Here is an 11637-nt window from a genome sequence, read left to right as displayed (position 1 = left end):
CTGGCCCTGCCGGGGGACAGAGGGGACACGGCCCAGGAAGGACACGGGGGCTCCGTGCTGAGGGACACAGGGGACACGGCCCGGGAAGGACACGGGGGCTCCGTGCTGGCCCTGCCGGGGGACAGAGGGGACACGGCCCGGGAAGGACACGGGGGCTCCGTGCTGAGGGACACAGGGGACACGGCCCGGGAAGGACACGGGGGCTCCGTGCAGGCCCTGCCTCCGTCCCTCCTGAGCACGGCTGGTGATTGCGGCTGGAGAAGGGATCTGAAGGCACCTGTCCCCTCAGCCGGGATCCCTGTGCCACCCCCTGTCCCATCGCTCTGCCCAGACCCGAGGGGACACCAGGGGACCGGCGCTGCCGCTGTCACCGCGGCCGCGGGGGGACAAGGCCCCGCTGGCAGCGCCCCCCGCCCGCCCCCAGCTCCTCCTGTGGGGTCCCACAAAGCCCCGCCAGCCTTCAGGGGCCACCCCTGGGGTGCCACCCCTCGCTGGGGACCCGCGGGGACCCTGCGGCCCTGGCCCGGTCCCTGCAGGGGTGGCGGCGGCCACGGCGGGGCGGTGCAGGCCCAGCAACGGGCCCGGGCCGGGCGGGGCCTGTGTGGGGACAGCGGAGCCCGTGTGGGGACACCCCGGCACCGGGACCCTGAGTGGGGACAGCGGCCCTGCCTGGGGACACCGCCCTGCCTGAGGAAATCCCGGCACCGGGACCCTGTGTGGGGACAGCAGCCCTGCCCGGGGACCCTGCCTGGGGACACCCCAGCACCGGGACCCTCTGTGTTGGGTCAACAGCCCTGCCTGGGGACATCCCTGGCACTGGGACCCCCATCCCTGGGACCCTCCAGCACCGGTGGCCCCTGCTCCACGATCCCCCCTGCATGGCACCCACCTGTGTCCCCGGGTCCCCCCTGCCTTGTGACACCCCTGGCTCGGTGTCCCCGGTGTCCCTGAGTCCCCCCCGGTGTCCGCGGGACTCCCCCCCCCCCCCCAAAGCCACCTCCTGTCCCCGGATCCCCCATGGCCCCAGGGACACCCCCGGCCCCCCTCTCTGGGCACCCCCTGTTCCGGGACCACCCCACTGTCCCGGGGATCCCCCCACTCTGGGACCCCCCCCGGTGTCCCTGGGGTGTCCCTGGGAACCCTTTTCACCCTCAGCCCCTCCCCACCTTTCCCTGGGTTTTGCCCCTCCCTTCCCACTTCTCACTCATTCTATAAATGTACTTTAAAAACAATTAATTTGGATTCTGCTAATTATAGGACAATTAAAACCCAATGGAGTCTCTCAGGTGGGGGCCCCCAGAGCCCCCCCGATGTTTCCCACTCCCCCCCGGGTGTTCCCTGAGTTTCCAGTCCCGGGGCAGTGGGAGGATCCTCGGGGGCATTTGTGGGGAGCCGAGTCCCTGCTCTCCCAACCCGAGGGGGTTCAGCTCCATTTTTGGCTGAATTTTGTTGATTTTCCCTCCTTTGTTGCAGTAACCTCCCTGCCCCACCCCGAGCCCCTCCCGGACTGTATTCTGGGGGTAAATGAGGGGATTTAGGAGAGTCCCAGTCTATTTTTAGGCCCCTGACAGGAAAGGAGGAATTCACGTGTGGAAATGGCTCATTCCCATCCCATCCCATCCCATCCCTTCCCATCCCATCCCATCCCATCCCATCCCATCCCATCCCATCCCATCCCATCCCATCCCATCCCATCCCATCCCATCCCATCCCACCCACAGCCTCACCACCCCCAGGGGTGACCAAACACCCAAATTCAGAGCGGAGCCACTCCCGGGACACCCAGCAGGTGTGGGGGTGTCACCGTCATGGTCCCACAGGTGTGGGGGTGTCACCGTCATGGTGTGGGGGTGTCACCATCATGGTCCCACAGGTGTGGGGGTGTCACCGTCATGGTCCTGCCCTCTGATCCCACCGCCCTCCCGGGTTCTGAGTGGGGAAACTGAGGCCGGTTCAGCTGTCGGCCCGGGAGCGATTCCCGGAATGCCCGAAGGTTTCCCCTCCCATCTATCCCTGAGTACCCCCTAGGTGTCCCAAACACCACCTTGGGCTCCCCACATCTAATCCTGGGTGCCCCCAGACCCTCCCACCTCCCCCTGGATCTCCCTGATGTGCCCCGGATCCCCCCCAGACCCTGGGCTGCCCCCAGTTTGCCCCGGTGTACTCCTTCACCCATCCCAGTGCACCCCATCTGCCCCAGCCCTTTCCACCCGCCCCAGATCCCTCCCCATCTGTTCCTGCTCACCCTCCAGTCTGCCCCAGGTGCCCCCTTCCCATCAGGCTCCCCCCATTTAACCCACAGCCACCTAATATACCCCAATCCCCCTCACGCCCCCCAGTTCTCCCCTCCCAAGGTCCCCCAGTCTGCCCCAGACCCCTCTCAGATGTCCCCGTGGTCTCCCTAATCCACCCCATGTCGCCCCCATCTATCCCTGGCTCCCCAACCTGCCCCCACACGTCCCCCTCACTCCTCCCCATCCACCTCAGGGTTCTCCCAATTTTCCCAAAACCCCCCCTCCATCTGTCCCCCGAGGTCCCCCCATCTACCCCAGGGTCCCCCAGTCTGCCCCAGACCCCTCCCATGTGTCCAGGTCCCCTCCAATCTACCCCAGGTCCCCCCCCATCTGTCCCAAGTCCCCTCAAGCTCCCCCCATCCACCCCAGGACCCCTCAATCCACCCCAGCCCCCCTCGGTCCCCCCCAGGCTCCTCCCCCGTCCCCTCCCGCTGTCCCCGGGCCGAGCCGTGCGGGGCCGTGCGGGGCCGGGGCGGGGCGGCGGCGGCGCGGGGGGGGCGCGGCGGGGCCGGGAGGGCGGCGCGGCGGCGGCGGCGGCCCCGCACCCAGCGCCCGCACCCACCGCCCGCCTCCCGCGGGCGGCGGCAACAAAGGCCCTTCCCCGCCCCCGCCGCCGCCTCCCGCCGCCTCCCGCCGCCGCCGGCAGCGTCCTTGCGGCAGGAAGATGCCCGGGGAGGTGCCGCCGCCGGCGCCCCGGGGGCTGCGGAGCCTCCCGCTGCTGCTGCTGCTGCTGCTCAGCGCCCGCGCCGCGCTGGTGAGTGCGGGGGCACCGGCGGGGGCACGGCCGGGGGACACCGGCACCGCCAGGGGGGCGGCGGGGACCGGCACCGAGCGGGGCTGCGGGGAGGGATCGGCACCGGCACCGCCAGGGGAGCGGCGGGGACCGGTGCAGGGCGGGGGGCAGCGGGGACCGGCACCGGGAGGGGTCAGCGGGGACCGGCACCGGCAGTGGGGACCGGCAGCGGGCGGCACCGGCCCCGCGGATGAGCTGCCGTGGGCAGGGGGGTGGGACCGGCCCCGGCATCGCGCGTAGATCGGTATCGCGGGGAGCGGGGGTGTGTGCGGTGGCACCGGTACCGTGCACGGGCCGGCCCCGGGCAGAGGCACCGGTCCGGAACCGGCCTCGGTACCGTGCGTGGATCGGCAGCGGGCGGGGGGCGTGGGGCCGGCAGCGGTACCGGGGGGGCACCGGCACCGTGCATGGCCTGGCGGCGGCAGCGGGCGGGGGGGCGGCAGCACCGGGGACCGGGACCCGGCTTGTGGGGTCCCCCAGCTCCCGAGGGGCTCCGCTCCCCGCCCCCTGCCCCGTGGCCGCCCCTCGGTGCCCTCAGAGCCCCCCCGAGCCCGGCAGGCGCTGCCCCCGGGGCTGTCCCCTCCCCTGCGACCCCCGGGCGGTGCCGGGCAGGGTGGCGGCCGTGGGGAGGGGGCTGCGGGCTGCTGCCGTTTGAAGGTCGTAGCGAAACACGCCTTAAAAACCACCCTGAGGGGCGGAGAGGGAGGAACCCCCCTGCTGCTGCTGCTGCTGCTCGGGGGCAGCGGGAACTTGTCCCCCCCGTCCTTCCCCTCCGCCTCCCCCTCCCCTCGTGCATCCCCAGCCCCGGTGGGGCGGGGGGCGGCAGACGCAGCCCGGGCTGCGCAGGCAGCGCCCGCTCTTCCCCCTCCGGGTGGCCGGAGGAGAAGGGGCCGGGGGTGCTCGTGGCACTTCCAAAGCCGCTGCTCCCCCCGGGATCCATGGATCCGAGGGATCCACGGGAACCTCCCTGCCCCGAGCCCGGCTGGAGTTTGGGGGATTGGGGCGCTGCTTTTTGGGGGATGCTTTCCGGGAAGGAGCCCGAGGATGCTTTTTCCTCCCAGCCCGGGAGCAACGGGATAGGGTGGTGGGGAGGAAGGTTGCTCCTCCTCGTCATCCTCCTCTCTTGAAGAGGAGAAGCCCCAGGGCCTGGCTGCTGCATTGAATCTGGAGCTCATCCCCCTCCTCCCGGGGCTCTGGTTTGGGGGTGCCCCGGGCTGGCTCCCCCATTTCTGCACCAGGGCCGTTCTCCCGGCTCGCCCAGCAGCAGCGCTGCCCCTCTGGAGCACAGACACAACTTCGGCGTCTCTGAGGGGACGTGAGACGCTCCTCCAACGCCTCTGGCGAATTTGCACGGATCCAAGGGCGCTTTATCCAGCCCGAAATTCCTCTGCCATGGATCCGGGGAAGGCTCTGCTCCTCCGGGAGCTCCCCCCGTGCCCGGTGCCCGCGGTGCTGAGCGGTGAGTGAGGCTGTGCCGGTGTCCCGGCACCCCGGGGCTGTGGGGGCGGCTCTGAGGGTGCTCATCCCCCCCATACGAGCATTTCCCCTTCTGCTTTTGGGGAGTTGCTGGTTACAGGGTGAGGCTGTTGGCGTTCCCGGGGGGATTTGTCCGTTTAGGGGAGGCTGTGGGGCTGTTCAGTGCCGGGCTGGCGGTGATGGGATGAGGGATGCTCCCGAGGGCTGGAGGAGCTGCTGCCTCCACCTGGATGGGATCGAGGCCTCTCCTCTCCCCCTCTCTTCCCTCTTCAGTCCTTCGTTCTCCTTGGACAGACTCAGCTCCTCCCCTGGGCCACCGGGAGGGAAGCGGGGGCTTGGCACAGCTCGGGCACGTCCCTGACGGTGGGATGGGGATGGATTTGGGGATTCCTGTTCCCCCAGTGCCGGATCCTGGGCCCTGCCAGGGAACCTTTCCCTGGAGCAGCACCCGGAGCGGGCCTGGCTGCTCGGAGGAGCCGCGATGAGCGAGCCCAGCCCCGCAGGCACCGCTCCCGTGAGCTCCCGGGGCCGGGTCCCTGTCCCGGTGTCACAGGGCACGGCTGTGTCCCGTCCCCGGGACGCGATGCCTCCCTTTGATCTCCGGCAGTCCGTGACCCCTCCCGGCCCGGCCTTTGGGGAAGCTGGGATGGATCCCCTTGGGATCAGTCCCTGTAACCCTTTACGTGCCAGCGTGGGAGAGCCGGGGGACAGGGGCTGCTCCTGTCCCTGCCAGTGGGGTATTCCCAACAGTGCTGTGGACAGGTTTGGGTTTGGCTGAGATTTCCCAAGGCTCCTCCCTGGTCCTGCCTCATCCCTTTGGAGCTGGATATGGACCATAGGGAGAGGGGACAAGGGACACCCAGGCTCCTGCATCGGCCATTCCTGGGACAGGGATGGGCTCAGCCCCCGTGGGACACCCCAGATCCCCAGGAGAGGCCCCTCTCCATGCAGGGGGTGGGTGCAGCCAGCCCTGAGTGCCCCCCTGCTCTGAGGTCCCCAAGGTGAGGCTCAGGATGCTTTGTTGTGGCTCTGGCTGCTGTCGGAGCCCAGCTTAGGGATCAGCTCATCACCTTAATTACCGAGAGCGTTGATTGGCCCCAACCTTTCCCAGGTCCCTGGAGCATTGCAGGGGTGGCTCTGGGGCCGGCCAGGTCCTGGCTCCGCATGCAGGAGATCGGGGATGCTCTGGATTTACTCTGGGGCTGTTTCACTGTGGAAGGGCTTCCCTTGCTCCCTGCCACAGCCCCGGACCCTCCCCTGGCTCGATCCCGAGGGATAATGAGGGACACAGCCCCAGAGAGGCCCTGCAGGGTTTTGGGGTGAAGCACCCCTGCCCTGCAGGGATCTGGGGGGTTCAGCTCCCCACAGCTCCGGGTCCCACCAGGGCTGGGGGTCACACAACACCCTCATTTCCGTGATGATTTCCGTGCTTTGGCCTCGGCAGCTCTCTGGTTTCCAGCCTGGCCTCGGGGCCATGGGGAAGGGTCTCTGCTGAGCTTTGGGGGTGCTCTGGGGTTTGGTGTCACGGCTTTGCAGGGCTCAGCCCGGCCCCCAGGGCTGGGTTGGATCTCCCTGGTGTGAGCTGGAGTCACACAAGGTCCAGCCCAGCCCCGTTTGTAGGGTCAGCCCAGCTCTCCCAGTCCAGCCGTCCAGCTCAGCCCCAGCTCCTTCCTCTTTCATGGAGAAACTGAGGAAAAAAATTTATCAGTAAATAAAGGAATGTGTCCCCAAGGGGTGCAGGGTCCTCTGGCCGCTGTCACCTCCTGCCCCTGCCTGGGAGCAGTGGCAGTGGCGTCCCCGGCTGTCCCCAGGGCTCCTTTCCCTCGGGAGATGTGCGGCAGCCCCGGGAGACGGCAGCGGGGGCTGGGGAATGCCGGTCCCGGCAACGTGAGCCGGGTACCAAACCCTGCCGGGCCCGGCGGGGCTCTGCCAACAGGGCACCGCTCCCTTCCCGAGCCCTCGGAGCCTCGAACCCGGCTCCGGTGCGTTCTGTGCCCGTGTCCCGGCCCCTCCCGGCTCTCCCGGAGCTGGGGCCGGTGCCAGCCTCGCCTCCCGCCCGGTCTGGGTGGGTTTTGCCGCTGCTCTGCTCCTGGAGGCTCAGTCCCGGCACTCTCGGTGCTTGGGAGATGCAGAGCGGGGATTGGAGCCCTGCAAATGTGGCTGGGCCCTCCTGGGGGAGCGGGGATGCTCCCTGCATCCTCCCTCCCTCCTCATCCTCCCCCGCCAGCCCGAGGCTCCCTTGGCTCGGGAGCTGCTGGAGAAGGGTTTCTCCTCAGGAAGGGGCCGTGGCCCTGCCCGGTGTCACCTGGTCCCTGCTGGTCCCTGCCGGGCTCCGGAGCCACCGCCCGGCTGTGGAGGGAGGAGCGGAGCCCTCCCGGTGCTCTGTGCCATTCCCGGCTTCGCCCTCTTGTTTTGTGCCATTCCCGGCTTTGCCCTCTTGTTTTGTGCCATTCCCAGCTTCTCCCTCTTGTTTTGTGCCATTCCCAGCTGTCCATCCGTGGTTTGTGCCATTCCCAGCTTTTCCAACTGTTTTGTGCCGTTCCCATATTTCCACTCATGGTTTGAGCCATTCCCAGCTTTTCCACCCCAGTTTTGTGTCATTCCCAACCTCTCCCACTTGTTTTGTGCTATTCCCAGCTTTCCCACCCAGGGTTTGTGCTATTCCCAATTTCTCACCCATATTTTGTGTCATTCCCAACTTTTCCACCTGTGTTTTGAGCCAATCCCAGTTTCCCAACTGAATTTTGTGTGATTCCCATCTTTCCCACCCATATTTTGTACCATTCCCCACTTTCCCACACGTTTTGTGCCATTCCCAATTTCCCCTCTTGTTTTGTTCCATTCCCAACTTCTCCCCCATGTTTTGTGCCAATTCCCAGCTTTCTCACCCATGGTTTGTGCCATTCCCAATTTCCCACACATATTTTGTATCATTCCCAGCTTTTCCACCTGTTTTTTGAGCCAGTCCCAGATTTCCACCTGAGTTTTGTGCCAATCCCAGCTTGTGTTTTGAACCATTCCCCACTTTCCCTTGTTTTGTACCATGCCCAGCTTTCCACCCATGGTTTGTGCCATTCTCAGCTATTCCACCTGAGTTTTGTGCCATTCCCAGGTTTCCACCTGAGTTTTGTGCCAATCCCAGCTTGTGTTTTGAACCACTCCCATTTTCCCACCTGTGTTTTATGCTGTTCCCAGTTTTCCACCTGAGTTTTGTGCCATTCCCAGCTCGTGTTTTGAGCCATTCCCAGTTTCCCACCCATATTTTGAGCCATTCCCAGTTTTCCCCGTCCTGTGCCGTTCCCCGTCTCCCTCTCTGCCCCGGTCCCTCCCCTCCCCCGGAGCGGAGCTGGAGCCGGGAGCTTTGCGTGGCCACTCCTCCCTCTCTCCCCATTAATTAATTTGACATTTAAGGCGAGCTCCTCGTGCAGAGCTCTCCGTGAGCAGCTCCAGGACGGGAATTCCAGCCGGGAGGGAGGGACGTGGCCGGATCCAGGCTGAGGAGGCTCCTGGGGGTAGCACCTGCCCCCCAAACTCTGTTCTGGGGCCTTCTGTGGTCAGGAAGGAAGGGGACGTGACTGTGGGAAGGTGAAAGCATTTTTAGAGCCGGTTCTTTCAAGGATTTTTATTAAAATTGACTCAAAAAAAGTTAATTCAGGGCTGGTTGAGCCAGCATTGAACCCGAGTGTGGTTCTGCTGAGGGGGCAGCACCGATCTGGGGGGACCCAAACCTCCTTTTCCACCTCAGCATCCCAGAGCAGCTCCCAGCTCCCTCCAGGACGTGCTGGGACGGACTGGGACGTGCTGGGACGGACTGGGACATGCTGGGATGTGCTGGGATGGACTAGGATGTGCTGGGATGGACTGGGATGGACTGGGACGTGCTGGGATGGACTGGGACATGCTGGGATGTGCTGGGATGGACTGGGACGGACTGGGACGGACTGGGATGTGCTGGGATGGACTGGGACATGCTGGGATGTGCTGGGATGGACTAGGATGTGCTGGGATGGACTGGGACGTGCTGGGATGGACTGGGACATGCTGGGATGGACTGGGACGTGCTGGGATGGACTGGGATGGACTTGGATGGACTGGGATGTGCTGGGATGGACTGGGACGTTCCCTCTGCCCTGCCCACGAGTCCGGCTGTGTTTTCATCTCTGTGGCCACACAAAAGCCTCTCCCTCCTCTCTCAGCACAGCTTGGCCACAGCTCAAACTCTTTCTTTCGAGATAAAAATAACAGCAGCAACCTCAGGGCTGCTGCTTCTGCCCCGGCTGGGGGAGAAATTGGGATTATTTTAGGAAAAAAAGGGGGAAACCTCAATGTGGGGGAGCCTTGGTGCAAATCCCCCCTGGCTGCAGCCCCAAAGGGGCACCTGGAGTGGGGGGGAGGAGGCTGGAGCCAGGGAAAACTGGGAAAAGCTGGGAAAAGCCTCATCTCCCAGGCAGCACGGAGCACAACTTGTTGGCAAAACACTTTGTTTGCCAAAAAAATGATGTTTTCTGGAGGAGGAGGAGGAGGAGGGGAATGGAGCTGGTTCAGGAGCTGCTGAGGGAAGGGGGGGCCTGGCTGAGGGTTTGGGGGGGTTGGGAGGGAAACTCGGGCAGCAAATGCAGAAATCCAAGGCAGGGCTGTGTTTTGGGGCAGGGGAGTGGGAGTTTGGGGCCATAGCGGGCATTTAAAAGAGAAAAAAATCTTATTTATTTCTCATTTCTGCAAGTTAAGCTGGAAGGGAACAGAAAATCGCTGTGTTTGTGTCCCTGCAGAGACAGCAGGTCTGGGAGCACACAGGGAGCTTTGCTTCCCCACACTTGGTGTTAATCCACCATTCCCAGCTTTTTTAAGGCAAATTTAGACCCCTCACAATTTTTTCAGGTGCTGGGAATGACCCTTGTGTCCCTGCAGAGCTTCCCCGTGTACCAAATAAAAACCAAGCAGAAAAAATGGGATAATGTATGGAAAAAAATGGGATAAAATAATAATTTTTTCCTGCATTTTGGATTATTTTGGGGGGAATGGCATCATCCAGGTTCTTCTTTCCCCTCTCCCTCAGGCTCCAGCGCCAGGTGAGGGAGGTGTGGGGATCTCCTGGAGCTGGGACAGCACCTGGGGTGGCCTGGATTGCTCCAAAGCCCCGGATCCAGCCCTGCAGGAAATCCCAGAGCTGCCAGGGACTGGGGGATGGAATGGGGGATTTGAGACAGCTGGGACCCCTGGGGGCAGCTCAGAGGGCGAGGGTCTCTTTTCTAGTGAGGTCCCGGTGACTTTGGGGTGATTTTGGGCTTTGGTGCCACCGCTGCCTTTGTCAACTCCTTCTCCTCCTCCAGAAATAATCCAGGATTCCATCGTTCCCATTTCCTGCCCAGTTTGGTGCCCCCAGCCCGGGCTGTGTGTGGGGGCTCTGATGAGCGCTAATTAAGCTCTAATTATCCCCCAGGGGCAGCAGGGCAGTGCCGTCTGTGCTGACAGGTGTTAATTACCCTGGTGTTAATTAGGGAGAGCACTGATGGGGATATTGGGGGTCCAGGGCAGGGAACTGGGATGAACTGGGATCCTGGGCAGGGTTTATTGGCCAAGGGGCCTCTTCACCCCCGCAGCCTCCTCTGGGATTTGGGAACCCCATCCCACTGGGACACCCAGGGTCTGAAATCCCAGAGCCACCGAATTCCTCAGCTTTGTTTTCCCTGGAGGAGCCATTTTCCTCACTTCCCAGTAATGAACTGGTGCAGGTGGGAGCTGGGATGGGCTCCCCTGGATGCCGGGGTCAGGGGATGGCTCTGGATCCTGGGATCACCCTCTGGATCCCAGGATTCCCCTGTGACCCTGGGTCCCAGGACTGCCCCATGGCCCTGGGACATTTCCTGCAGCACTGGGGGCTCAGGGCTGGGCAGGACCCCCTGGATTTTGGGGTGTTTGCAATTGGGGTGGCCCAGCCAGTTCTCCCCCTTTGCCCTCCTGCCTTTAATTTGGATTAGTTATTTAGAATAATTTATAATAATTGGGATTAATTGGTCCTCCTCCAGCTTGGAGGGCTGGGCCCTCTGCATGGCCAGGCCCTGGCAGGGTGTCCCCAGGTGTCCCCCAGATGTCCCTAAAGCCACCAGGGCGATGCCCAGGGGTGCAGTGGGAAGATGCTGGTGGGATCTGTGGCTGGGGTGCCAGGATGGGAGCAGATCCTGGATTTGGAGCATCCTGAATCCTTTTCTTTTCCATGGCAAGGGCTCTTCAGCAGCCAGGAGGAGGAAGGAGAGAGGGAGTGTGGCACAGCCGGGTGGGCAGGGAGGGACATTGTCCCTCACAGGGATGTCCCTGTGTCCATAGGGATCTCCTGCCCCAAGAGGAGATGGGAACTCCTGGGAACTCCTGGGAGTGGATGGGGCTGCAGGGAGCAGCAGCTCCAGGCCCTCTCTCCCAGCCCCCACAGGAGTTTGGGGCTGAACTGGGACCTTTGGGGGCTGCTTCCAGCCCTGGAGCACCTGGGAGTTGTGCTGGGAAGGGATCTGGGAGGAGCGTTCCTGTGGGCTCTTCTGTGCAGGTTCTGTGCACATTTGTACCAAGATTTGGTTAAAATCCTTTATTTCTGTGAGGGTTTGGGGATTTTTTTCCCAAGGAGCTTTTTGGCTGCTGGTCCCACTGGCCTGGGGTGAGGCTGAGGGTCTGCCTGGGACCATCCCAGGGGAGTCCCAGGAACCTGACTGAGGGATTTTCCTGCTGATTTTCCTTCTGATCCCACTTCAACATTCCTGAGTGCTCCTGCCAGCTCCAGCCAAGGCTGACTCTGTGATCCCAGTGCTAGAACTCCTGGATGAAAACATTCCCAAGGCCCAGCCAGGCAGCTGCTGATGCTGCCAGGGGTTCCAGGGCAGGAAGGGCAGTGGGATTGGGATGCAGAGTTGGCTCCCAGCTCATTCCCATCCCTGTATTGAGAAGTGGCTGCTGCCCCTGGGCCTCCCCATCCCATCCCCTCCCTGCAGCCGAGTGGGCTGGGTCAGGTCAGGGTGTGAGGAGCAGGGATGGGAGAGAAGCTGGGCTGGACACTGAGGGCTGGCAGGAAGGGACCATTTCATCCCT

The 11637-nt window shown here is 63.8% G+C and overlaps 1 protein-coding gene across 3 annotated transcripts in view; it reads left to right on the top strand.

Annotated features, from left to right (window-relative positions):
- Positions 1-2837: 2837 nt before the first annotated feature.
- SDC3 (syndecan 3) overlaps positions 2838-11637 on the top strand; it is a 44562-nt gene continuing 35762 nt past the window's right edge. For all 3 annotated transcript variants that reach the window (XR_004981523.2, XR_008508787.1, XM_036396896.2), the window contains exon 1: positions 2838-3048. Coding sequence is in view for 1 of the 3 variants with exons in the window: in XM_036396896.2 (XP_036252789.1) it covers positions 2959-3048 (90 nt within the window). In the remaining 2 variants the exon portion in view is untranslated. The remainder of the gene's footprint in view (positions 3049-11637) is intronic.

Source organism: Molothrus ater, chromosome 24 (assembly GCF_012460135.2).
Source record: "Molothrus ater isolate BHLD 08-10-18 breed brown headed cowbird chromosome 24, BPBGC_Mater_1.1, whole genome shotgun sequence".
Lineage (NCBI taxonomy): Eukaryota > Metazoa > Chordata > Aves > Passeriformes > Icteridae > Molothrus > Molothrus ater.
The sequence above is the reverse complement of the archived record's forward strand: the minus strand, read 5'-3'. Positions and strand labels throughout refer to the sequence as shown.